Raw genomic sequence first — 13,252 nt, 5'->3', positions numbered from 1 at the left:
TTTACGAAGTACTCTCCCAAAGGCATCCCTCCTGTATTGGTTCCTCTTCCGAAATATGGTATACAGTCGACCATATACCTTGTGCCACTATTACACATCATTTCTAACTTAACCTTATACTTGGCGGGTTTATTTGGTATATACATTCTGAACTTGCACCTGCCGCGGAAAGCCAGTACCTGCTCATTAACAGTAACATTTGTTCCGGTAACGTAGTTTTGGCGGCACTGGACAATAAGCATTTCCCATATATCTCTTATGGGGGTAAAAGGATCGTTTTTTTGCCGACGTAGAAGACATAGAAGAAGGAATTCGCACCTGTCTTTGCTCATACAAGATACATATCTTGTACCACAATACTCTGAATTGAAGAATTCATCAAGGGTCAGATGGTTGTCTTTCAATGCTGCAGTTAATACCATAATTCCCAACTGGGCTCTGATCTCCTCTTTGCTACTGTATTTTTGCGTAGATGATGTTGACTCATAGTTCTGTCTTTTCATCTCAATCTCTAAGTTTGTCCATTTTAAAATCTTGTCTACTATCTGATTTGTTATGAATTGTTCAAATAACATTAGCGGGTCGACAATATCCTTTACTGCGCGAGTTGGGCCCTTGGCTCCACGTACTATATTTATTGCTGCTGTTCTATTCGAAGTTCGCCCTTTGCGCGGAGCCCAAAAATGGCGGGACCGACTGCGGATAGTGCTGCTTGAGAATGCCAAGATACTAGAATCGTTACCTGAGCTTACTTCGTTTGGAGCAGAAGGTGTTGCAAGTCCCGGCACATCATCCATCAAAACACCAGAAACCCCCTCATGAACATCTTCATCATCCGAAAGTAATGATGACTCTTCTGACTGGTTATCACTTTCAACATTATCCACCAATACAGTGTCTTCAGTTTCGCTATCGGATAATTCCTCCAATGCCCCGTCATCGTCCTCGTCCATTAACAAACGTGTTATACTTTCCTCACACAGCAATCGCCCTGAAGACATGATTAAAACTGTAAAAAATAAAAAACATATATTAATAGTAATATCTAGAAAAATATCGTACTTGCCCACCAAACACTTGTGCCTCTCAGAAAAGCTCAGCCAACACTGAGTTGACAAGCAACGTTGGGATGATCAAACCTCGCGGGCAAGAAAGGCAACGAATATTCTTTCTCGTACTCGTCGAATCGACGAAGGTTAGCTGTCTAGGGTTAAGCAGGCGCGCAATAATTTCAAGGAGATTGGCCGTGAGCGTGAAATCCTTACAAATAAATTCAGGCATTATGAAATGTTGTTTCAATCATTTAAATGCCTGAATGACCAGGAAGAGAATCCAAAACCATCCAATAAACGTAAACGTCCGTCTGATGAAGAGATCACTGCCTCTTCCTTAAAAAGAATGCCTCCACCCAATATTGACCTCATCAATCTTTCTTCCCCTTGTCCACAAGGAGAGAAGGTCTCGTCTGCTCAGAATACAGAGAAAGCTGTTACTGAAGATGGTAAGCGAAAACCTTCTCCGCTTCCAAATAACTGTAGGTCAGGTAGTAAAAATTTAATTGTAATACCGCGGAAAAAGCAATATTTATCTCAAGACTGCGGATACCACCGTTGATGACATAAAGAGTTATATCTCGTCGAAACTAAAATCGGAAGATGCAGACATTAAAATTTTATTTCAAATACGACAGGAATATTTCATCTTTCAAGATCGACATATCCGCTGACAATTTTCAATTGGCTCTTGACAACTCATTCTGGCCATCTGGGGTGTTTGTGCGCGAATTTGAGCATAAACGTTTTAAACCCACTGCAGTTGTCAGTAAAAAGCCAAGAAAAGCCGTTGATACAAAAAACTGATTAGCAATAATTATTTATTATCAAAATGTAAGAGGCCTTAATACAAAATCCGATCTGTATTTAAATAGCGTCATTTGTAATTTTAAAATCATTGCTTTCACAGAAACTTGGTTAAAGCCCCACATTTTTGATAGTGAAATATTCAATAGCGAATTTGAAATCTTTAGATATGACCGGCTGAACAAGAAAGGTGGTGGTGTCTTGTTTGCTGTTCATTATTCAATTCCATCTGAAGAAGTCGATGTTTCGCATGCACACTTCATAGAATTTAAGTGCATTCGTATTTGCGCTAATAGTGGCCATATCTGCTTAACTTTATCTTATATACCGCCTCACTCGGATATATCTGTTTATATGCAGCATGCTTCATTAATAAATAATGTTTTCTCAATGGCAAATAATACTGATTCCATGATTGTTTTGGGGGATTTCAATTTACCGTGCGTATCATGGAAATCTGTTGATGACACCATTCCTATTAGTACTCGCTTATGTTTTAACGAGTTCTTAGATAAAATGTCGGAGTTGGGTCTTAACCAAATTAATTTAATTTCGAACTTCGGTTGGTATGTTCTTAGATCTAGTCTATGTTGATAACGCTTCAATATTCTCTGTTGTCCGATGTGATCCTTTGGTTCGGCCAGAAGACTCGTATCATTCTGCTTTGGAAATTATCAGCGAAACCATAGCCAACTTTGCTCAAAATAATACACAAGACCTTTGCTTTCGGTTCAACTTTGTGAAAGCTAATTTAAAGAAGATTAATTACGAACTTTCTAAAGTTACTTGGCCAGATTACAGTGGCAACATTGAATTTAGTGATTCCCACTTTAATGAAACTATTTTAAACTTATTCGAAAAATATGTTCCGAAGTGTGTTGTTAGTCATAAAATGAGTTCTAATTTATGGTTTTCGTAAGAATTATGTAAATTAAAAAATAGAAAATCTCGTGCTTGAAACTATTTTAAACTTATTCGAAAAATATGTTCCGAAGTGTGTTGTTAGTCATAAAATGAGTTCTAATTTATGGTTTTCGAAAGAATTATGTAAATTAAAAAATAGAAAATCTCGTGCTTTTAACCTTTTTAAAACAACTGGTTTAGTTGCTGACTATTCAAAATATTCTACATTGCGTCGACAATTTGCTGAACTTAACGAAATATGTTATAATAATTATATAAATAAAGTAAAAAATAATATTATACGTAATCCAAAATTGTTCTATGGTTTCGTCAACTCCAATCGCAGGATTTCTACTTTTCCGTCTGCTATGAAATATAAGTCTAGTATGTCCAGTGACAATCACACCATTTCTAATATGTTCACTGAATTCTTTAGGTCCAATTACTCTCCAAAATCTCCAAAAAATGTTTCGCATCAGCACAAGTTATGTCCGATTTCTGTCATTAATGCACTTACCATTTCCGAAGCAGACGTCTTATATCAGTAAAATATATTAGAACAATCATACAATTATGGCCCAGATATGATTCCTTCCATCTTCTTGGTTTTCAACCAATATTTCTAAAATTGTTTGTTTCTTATCTTAGTAATAGAATTCAACAAGTCATATTTAACGATACTTTTTCTGACACAATCAATGTTCCTTCATCCGTTCCTCAAGGTAGCCATCTTAGGCCAATTCTGTTCTTGTTATTTATTAATGACATATCATGTGGCGTTAAGTTTTCAAAAGTTTTATTATATGCTGATGATGTAAAACTTTTTAAAACGTACACTTCAAACAGCGAAAGGTGTCAGTTGCAAACAAACAAACTTAAACAACCTAGTTTCTTAGTGTGATAGAAATGACATGCCATTGAATCTTAAAAAATGCAAAACGATGTGCTTTTCACGTAGATCTGTAGACCCTACTTCATACGTAATACAAAACTTTAGGTTGGAGCAAGTATGCAGTTTTGTTGACTTGGGAGTAACTATGGACCCCAAACTCAATTTTAATCTTCACACATCTTCCATGGKTYTTAAAGCTAAAGGTGCTCTTGGTTTTGTTAAACGTTGGTCTAAAGAAYTTAGAGATCCGCTTACCACAAAAATTATTTTTACATCTTTGGTGGGGCCTATATTAGAGTATGCTTCCGTGGTATGGAACCCTTGTTATCAAGTTCATTCTGAGAAAATAGAGTCCGTTCAAAAACAATTATTACCTTTTGCCTTAAATCATTTGCATTTTAATCTTCCCCCTTACACTAACCGTTGAAAGCTTGTAAATCTCCCTACACTCGCTAGTCGTAGGGAAATGCTTGGCATAATATTTCTTGTAAAACTCATCAATGGGTCAGTCTGTAGCCCATCTCTCTTGTCTGATATTAATTTTAACATTCCCGCTCGCTCTACCAGGCAGTTTAGACCTTTACTYYHHMWATTTTCTAGAACAAATTTCGAGTTAAACGAACCATTCCGCCGTATATGTCACGATTTGAATTCTTATTCCAGCACATTTGATCTAACAGATTCACTCTTTACCATTAAGCAAATTATTTTATCTGCTGTTAACAAGTAACATTTAAAAATTATAAACTTTAATCTACACGCTTTTGGACTGTGAAAAAAGCTGTATTGAAGCAGAGGGAGACTATTTTGAATAAAATAAATTGATTTTACCAAAATTTTTAAGTTGTAAGTTTTTTTATTTACCTTCATAATATTTGTTGTGAAATATTGTTGTAAAAACTTACAATGTTCATGCGTATATTAATATTGCATGATTAAACAATGTACAATTTAAAAAAATCTGCATTAAATTCCTATAGGCTAGGCAAGACATATTAAAGAGTTATTGAATCTGCGTGACATTCAACAGTAAAGTTAATAACATCGGCTGCTAAAATTTCGTATGTTTAAATATGTAAATCATTGCCTACATCGGGGCCGCTGAAATTTTGAAAAGTTATCACAAATACAAGGCGGAATTGTTACATCTTCCATATAAACGTTCTATTTATTAAATAATCTATTGGGATATTTATATGATTAAGATATTATTATCAAATAAAATGATATAAAACTTAAAGACAAAAATAATGCCATTTATTTAAACTGATTTTCGAATTATGCTAGGCCGACCAATAATTTATATTGACAAAGTGTAATAAGTGTAAATAGTGTCCTTATTTAGATAAAATGAAAATTTATTTAGGAAAAATTGAGGTAGAAATTAGTATTACCCATTTTTTTATTGATGTAAAAAAAGTTAAAAGTATTCATAAAATTTTTTTTGTTTTCTAGGGTTGTCTGGTGATCGCGTAATATTTTCGAACGTAGCAGCGAAAGAGGAACATGTCCGCCGCGGCCAATTAGCAGATATCTGTCTTGATACACCGCTTTGTAATGGGCATACTACTTCTATGGACGTTTTATGGACGGGAACGCCTGTGGTGACTTTACCAGGAGAGACATTAGCTTCAAGGTATATGTTTTATAGTGGTCGGCAAATTAGAGGCATGTTTACTGTGCTAGATTTTTTAGAATATGTTGGTACATATGCCTGTATAAAATATTTATTCTGCGCACGTATTTGTGTTTATAGCAGATAACGGCCAACGTTAATAGAAAATAAGAATATTACATTATGTTGCTACAAATTATAACAGTTCTAATCGAAAACCTATAAAAGGCTTCACAATAAAGTACAAGACCATTATTTAGTACAAGGTACTACATTAAGAATTGGCATAGGCTGGTCGATAATTTTTTAAAGAGGGTGCGCGTCCTTACCCTCTAATAGCTTTATTGTATATGTACATATATTTCACTTACTATCTAAAATAATATCTAAATAATTCCATTGAATTCTGGAAAAAGTACTTTTTACGAACAAAAGTAAGTCCTGTATTTAGAAGGAAAAAGCTCTAAAAGTGAATTCTTCGCTTTTTACTATTATACTTTATGTCTGAATTTATTGTACAAAGAAGAGCGATAATGCACCATCTCATATTGCATTGGTTCGTGATCATTTCGCCATATTTTCAACTAATAACGTGCCGAAACCACCGCATTCGCCTGATTTACATTCGTGTAACTTCTGCCTATTCAGAAAATTCGCACGACCACTCCAAGAACACACTTACTACTAAATTGAGAATATAAAAGGATATATATATATAGATATCGAATATCTGAACCCCAGTCCTTTTACACACTTTTATCGAAAATATAGCTAAAATCTGCTTAAATAATTTGGGAGCAAATTTTTTCCGGGTAATAGAATGAATGCTGTATGTAAAAAAAAGTTGAGTCGGATCAACAAATACTTTAGCCTCTATATACCAAATAGATCCGGTTGACTTTATAATGCATATGTCGCCCAATATATGAGCCATTTTTATAAAATTAAGTGAGCATGTTTACCTAATAACGATGAAAACGCGCCCTAACCCCAATATAACTAAAATCATGCTTTACGAAGATCTAGTTGACATTACTCCTTATATATTGATGATGGTATATAAAGAGTCTTAATGGAACTCAAATAACATCTTTTTCTGTTAGTAATATGTAGTAATGCCAAAAATAAATATCTTCCATATGCTTAATATAAGATTTGGCTTTATATCGTATATATTGGTCAATATGTAAGATACCTTATCCAAAATTATGTGAAATTGGTTCCCGAATTAGCCAAGCCGTATACTATATGTGGGATGGCAACTCTATCATAAGCGAGCTGACTGAGCGAGCTGTGGCATCATCTGACTGAATTGAAGACGACGGGGAGTAGACGACGAGTAGTAGACGAGACGGCGAGCGCGACAGATCGAGCAGTAAAAAGAAGCCTCATTATTTTTTTGAATTTTTCGTGCACTTTTAATTTTCTTGTTCAATTATAAACTTAAAGCTACATTGAAATAAACTGAAATCTACATATATATATAATAATTTTCTTTATTCAAACAAACCTTATGCCGAATGTGCCCGTCAGTGTATGAGTTACATATTTATAAAATTGCTGGAAAATATGTTCTAGGGTATACCTAGGTAATTTCAAAAGCTTGTGGAATAGACTCCGACCTGCTCTCAATATATCTTAAGTAGTGATGTCCGACTTCCCACCTACCTTTTAACTGTGTAGGTTGGTCAAGATGTGTGCTATTTTAGTGAAATTAAGTGGAGAAACTCTCTTATTAGTTTAGCGCTTAATATGAATGAAATTGATTTAGACCTTAGACTAAGCTTCATATCCCTAATGTATTAAATTCATATCCTTTGGTAGACGTTTTGTACATCTTCTCAATATATTATATTAAATTAAGCCACTTTTATTGATTTTAGGTCAGATATGTCTTATTTGTGGATGGCTCTAATATAATGAGACTAATTTAGTCTAAGGACTATAAGACACATTAGGATACTCTTCAACACAAATATGTATGTATGTGAACCCCACCCAATTTGAATTGGATGTTTTTTTCGAATTCATATACTTTAAAATACGTAGAGCAGTTTCTGGAATTTTTGCTGAACTCTTCATCGTAAGAGATATAGCATATCTGCTTTAAATCCTCATTTTTTGAAAATCTCCAACGTATATATACGAGGTGTGTTCAAAAAGTATCGCGAATTTTGTGTTTTTTCAAAAATTATTTATTTATTCATGAATATCTATTTGGGATATTATACACTTGTGCCAACGGGTTTTCCAATCTTCGAAGCACTTCAAAAAATCATTTTTTTTTTCTCTTCTTCAGCTCCTTCTTCGATGCCGTCTTTATCTGGTCAAGAGAAGCGTAACGTCGTCCTTTCATGAGCCTCTTCAGTTTAGGGAACAAGAAAAGGGCACAGGGGGCCATATCTCTGGAATACGGTGGCTGCGGCATCTTAGTGTGTTGTTTTTGGCCAAAAAGTCGCGCACAAGCAACGATGTGTGAGCAGGGGCGTTATCGTGGTGCAAAAGCCAATTTTTGTCACATCTCGGCCTTCTGAGAACATTTTGTACCACCGATAAACGTTGCTTCGGTCCAAGGTAGCTTCTCCGTAAGCCACAGTCAACATTCGGAATGCATCCGCGCACTTAATTTCGCACAAAGTTTGATACGGGTTCTTTGATCCATTTTTTTGAATAGGTAAAAATCGAAGACGATCCAAAACACGTGCAAGCAAAGCTGCTGTCAGCAGTTAAATGAACATTCAAAATGGATGAGCTTGTCGGCATAAGTGACAGACATGAGTACCAACATAACGCCACAATAAATTCGGAATTTGAATATACGTAACCCGCGAAAATTTAAAATTCGCGATAGTTTTTGAACACACCTCGTATAACCTACATATATACACTAAGACAGATCAATTTGTGTTCTATAAAATCGCGTTGTTCATTATGAACAATTTCGCTTCAGTCTAAAACCGGTTTCGAGACAGCGATTTTTAACTCAAAGTTAATTTTTCGAGATTTTAAAAATTTCTTCGTCAGTTCTTGGGACATATGAATGAAATTTAATACATGGGTGAACGTTGTGATTCTCTGAAGCATTTGTTGGATTGGGTCAACTATATCACATATCTCCTATACCACCGATTATTCAGTTTTTTCTCAAACAATACTTTCAATTAAAAAGGTAAGGGTATGTAATTTTGCAAAATGGTCCTCTAATCAACTTAACTATGACAGTGATGAATATACAGAAAATCAGGGAAATATAACATATATCTTCGAGTTTTAATTTGAGTATTATAATGTATAAATGGAAAATATTTTACGAATACGAGATCAACTTTAAAAATGTTTAATAAATTACACTTAAAACCTATTTTATGTTGTTCATAGTTATCCAAATTTCTTTACGTTGGTTGACGACAAAAGTGAATATTCACTTTTACATTATACATGTATGTACTATATACATATTGTATATGTGGAAGTCGCAAATGTTTTTCTTGTTGTTTTGTTAGTATCGCTGAATATTTGAACCAAACATTCATAATTTGAACATCATATTAAAAGTCCATCTACATTTTTCTGGACTTAACAACAAATATATGCGACTTCAATCTTCAAATATTAATTTGGAAATATCTAGCAGAGGGCGAACTAACTCTGCTTAGTAGGTAGGTAGGCCATCATCTTGCATGGAATACCTAGCAAAAGTGTTGTTATGCAATATATAAATCTATGCTTAAAAGATTCTGCTTTGTGTTAATAAACTCAAACCAAAATTCCAAAAACCAAAATTCACCTTCGGTTGGAAACAACCTATGACGAAACCATAGTCCGTTCTGCTATTTCGAACCCATCGTGCGGTTTTCATGCATATCACAAACTACTATCTACTTGTGTCTAAACAGGACAGGACCAACTATTTGAACCAAACCAACCAAAATTCCAAAAACCAAAATTCACCTTCGGTTGGAAACAACCTATGGCGAAACCATAGTCCGTTCTGCTATTTCGAACCCATCGTGCGATCACAAACTACTATCTACTTGTGTCTAAGCAGGACAGGACCAACTATTTCAATCGGATAAAGATTATCGGCATATATTATTTGTATTTATAAACACCCAGCTTCAAATAATTGTACTCTCAACTTCTCTTTGTCTTTATTACTATATTATTTTACAACTCCAGTATGCAATACAGTTAGCCAATAATACACTACAGCAAGTTTTCATATATTTACCCACAACCCTACACTCGCCATATAGATGTGCATTTTTATACTCTCGCAACAAAGTTGCTAAAGAGAGTATTATAGTTTTGGTCAAATACGGGTTGTTTGTAAGTCCTAAAACTAAAAGAGTCCGATATAGGGTTATATATACCAAAGTGATCAGGGTGACGAGTAGAGTTGAAATCCGGATCTATCCCATCCCGCACGTGTTTTTGTAGATCGTAACGTTGCAAGGTAGGCAGCCTGTTTTCTCTCCGCCGCAACACGGCACTCCTCGTCGTACCAGCTGCTCTTTTGCACTTTTCGAAAACCAATGGTTTCGGTTGCAGCTGTACGTAAGGAGTTTGATATGCCGTTCCACAGTTACCTTATACCGAGTTATTGACGAGTGCTCTCAGAGAGCAGGAGTGCAAGCCGAATAGAAAATCGTTCGGCTGTCTGTTGTGATTGCAGCTTCTCGACGTCGTTTGGTGGCGTGCGTTTTTTGCTGCACAGAGGCGGGTGCGAATGTTAGGACCTTGGAGCGCACGCACATCTAAAAAAGTGGAAACGTGTCTTCCGTCTATCACAACATGATCGTTCTGGTTGGTGGTTTTTCGATCCGGGGACAGCCAGATAGCTTGATGTATTTTCTTTTGCTGGAACCTAGTACTACAGATAACCATATTTCGGGCCCCGGCGAAGTCGATCAGCCTCAACCCATTTGGGGATTTTTCCTCGTGGAAGCTGAATTTACCGACCGTAGTGCCAAAGATACCTTCTTTGCCCACCCTGGCGTTAAAGTCGCCAAGCACGATTTTGACATCGCGGCGGGGGCAGCTCTCATAAGTGCGTTCCAAGCACTCATAAAAGGCATATTTGGTCACATCGTCCTTCTCTTCCATCGGGGCGTGGGCGCAAATCAGCGATGTGTTGAAGAACCTGGCTTTGATGCGGATTGTGGCTAGAGGTTCATTCACCGGAGTGTTTCCAATATTAAACCAATAATATCTGAATTCACGACACCTACCAATTTTTTTGATCAGTTTCAATTCCGCTTCCAACAACTATTAGATTCCACAACACCCTTGAATATGAGTTATCACTTTTATAGAATACTGAATTCAAGGTCTTTTATTTGATTCCAACGATGATACAACTTTCGGAGACACAAATTCGAAAAATTAAAATGACAATGACAATTATAAAATGTATACAAATATTGTTTCTTATCTGCTAACTATTAGTAGCTAGCAAAAGTTCTGCAGGAAAATTGTTTCTGAACCTATAAAAACTAGCAAAAGATTGAGAAACCTGCAAGTTTCCGCTAGTGCAATTAATATCATACTATATTATATATTTCAATCATTTGCTATGATTTTGTTTATTTTCATGGTTTAATTTTCGAGTGTTGATATGAAATGATTGTAAAAAATAGCATTTCCATATTTTCTCGCTAGTTTCAGCTAGTTTTTCGTTATTTGCTCTTTGTGAGAGTAGTTTGCAATCTTCAGTTATGTGCTGACCACATAGAGAGGACACGACATGATTCCAGGACAGTGTAAATGGCGGCGTGAAGCCTGCAACATGAACATTTGTAAGACGGCTGCAACATATCAAGCACAAAAACAACACGAAACAACACAGCTGTCCATTTTGCATGTACACAATTTCGTTGTTGCCATACTAATACCTTTCATTTCAATGAATTTTTAATACATATTTTGTTCAACGTGAAGTTTTTTATGCAAAAAATAAGTAAATAGGTAAATTTATTTGTTTTCAATTATCAATTGTTATTACAAATGATATAATAGAGCTATTTTATGCTTCTATATGACTGTGGTCACAACAACGTGTCTATTTTAATAATTGACCGATGTAGTTTGAAGTCTCGAATAATCCACTTCTTCATTAGCGTTTGGGTACTTATGAGTTATTTGCAGTTTTTCTATTTTATACAAGTATATATATATATGTATAATATATGTGTATCCCTACCAGCAACGAGCGGTTAAAAAAATAATGAAACAGTAGGTAGTAAAGTAGTGGAAAAACTGGTTACATTCCTTGAAGACACTGCTCTAATATCCCCAATCGACGACTGATGCAGGGTTGCATTTTCTCTTTTTAAACAGCTAATGTAGGGTAGTATTTTTTGATTCCTACTTTTAAAATTTCAAATAAACTTTTTAATTTTTAAATTATTAATTTTATTATTTTTAGTACATATTTACATAAATTTTATTATAATTAAATAAATTAAAGCCAAAATTGTTATTTCCACAATATATTTAATTAAAAAATAATAATTATCTGAAAAAAGATTATAAAAGACTTATTGTATTTGTATATAAAATGATAATAATTCCTGAAAGAAAAGAATAATATTATCTGATTATTTAAAATATAAGAAAACATTTGTGTTCACATATATTTTATTTTGCAGGCCACTTTAAACGCATACGTATATATGTATGCATTTATTTTTGCGTATTATAATGGACTGCGCAGTCCAATTTAAAACAACACACACTTATTATTTTCCCATACTTAACAATTTATATTTGCTGCTTCTGATGATATTGGTGCTGCTGCTATTTACAATTCAGTTCTGATTTCCAATACTATAAAAATAAATGAAGTAATTATTTGCGAAATATTGTTAAAAAATCGCTTAAAATTCATTCACTTCCTTCTTGTTGAACGAGCACGAATGACATGCGTCTTTCAATCGTTTCTTTATTACCCTTTTTGGGATTTTTTTTGGCACTATTGCCAATTACGTGTAATGTCTCCTTCGCACTCATTCAAATAAATCCAGAAATGAAAGAAACTTTTTTTCATCGCATTTAGGTTGACAAAAAATAAGCCGAAAATGTGCGCTGGTGTTAGCGCGTAGAGAAAAAATATGGAGTTTATTTTATATTTGACAAAAATGGTTAGCCGTGGCTGGCAGGGATATTCCTAAAGAGGCAAGACGTTATGCATACCAATATATACACATCTGTATGAGAAATTAATTTGTAGATTTTGTTATCATAAGAAACATACTATTTTATAATATTATTTTATTTACAGAGTTGCTGCATCGCAATTAGCTACTTTGGGATGTCCGGAACTTATAGCACACACCAGACAAGAATACGAAGACATTGCGATTCGTTTGGGTACTGATAGGGAGTATCTAAAAGGGATGCGAGCAAAAGTGTGGAAAGCACGAGTGGAAAGTCCATTGTTTGATTGCACCCAATACGCTAGGGGCTTAGAAATGGTTTTTAAACTAATGTGGGATCGGTTTGCAGCCAATGAACTTCCAGACCATATTTCTGCTATTTCGGACAAGTGAATTTTCTATATACACTTATTTTAAATATTTATTATTTTACTTATATGAAATTAGAAACTGAATGTTGTTTATAGAGCGGCTTAAGGTTATTAAATAGAGTCACTTGTATATTTTGAATTTTTTGTTAATATTCTAATGAGTACTACCCACGCATTTTTTTTACCGAGCCCGAAGTAGATTTGTTAATCTTACGGTTATTAGAAATTGCACTAAAAAATCCTACAAATATTACGGCTGTAATTTCGGCTATAATTACGAAAAATTAAAACATACAATTATTATAATTATCCGTTTTGATGTTCGGATCTTTCGGTAGTCCTTCTAGGTACGTATCTGTATCCTTTTATTTTAATTATCGGAGGCGCTATTGAACTCAATTATTATTGAGTCTATATTCGTGCGGATTGCAAGAGCATGGCGTAACTTGATTATT

The 13,252-nt window shown here is 34.6% G+C and overlaps 1 protein-coding gene across 1 annotated transcript in view; it reads left to right on the top strand.

Annotated features, from left to right (window-relative positions):
• The window catches only part of LOC108971698 (UDP-N-acetylglucosamine--peptide N-acetylglucosaminyltransferase 110 kDa subunit), a 139,718-nt gene extending 126,782 nt beyond the window's left edge, over nucleotides 1-12,936 (top strand). Inside the window, exons 9-10 of the mRNA XM_018937943.1 lie at nucleotides 5,110-5,290; nucleotides 12,552-12,936. Of these exons, the coding sequence (XP_018793488.1) occupies nucleotides 5,110-5,290; nucleotides 12,552-12,819 (449 nt within the window). The 3' untranslated portion in view covers nucleotides 12,820-12,936. The remainder of the gene's footprint in view (nucleotides 1-5,109; nucleotides 5,291-12,551) is intronic.
• The last annotated feature ends 316 nt before the right edge of the window (nucleotides 12,937-13,252 follow it).

The sequence above is a fragment of the Bactrocera latifrons genome, unplaced genomic scaffold, assembly GCF_001853355.1.
Source record: "Bactrocera latifrons isolate USDA-ARS-PBARC rearing strain unplaced genomic scaffold, ASM185335v1 scaffold_353, whole genome shotgun sequence".
NCBI classification, from domain to species: domain Eukaryota; kingdom Metazoa; phylum Arthropoda; class Insecta; order Diptera; family Tephritidae; genus Bactrocera; species Bactrocera latifrons.
The sequence above is the reverse complement of the archived record's forward strand: the minus strand, read 5'-3'. Positions and strand labels throughout refer to the sequence as shown.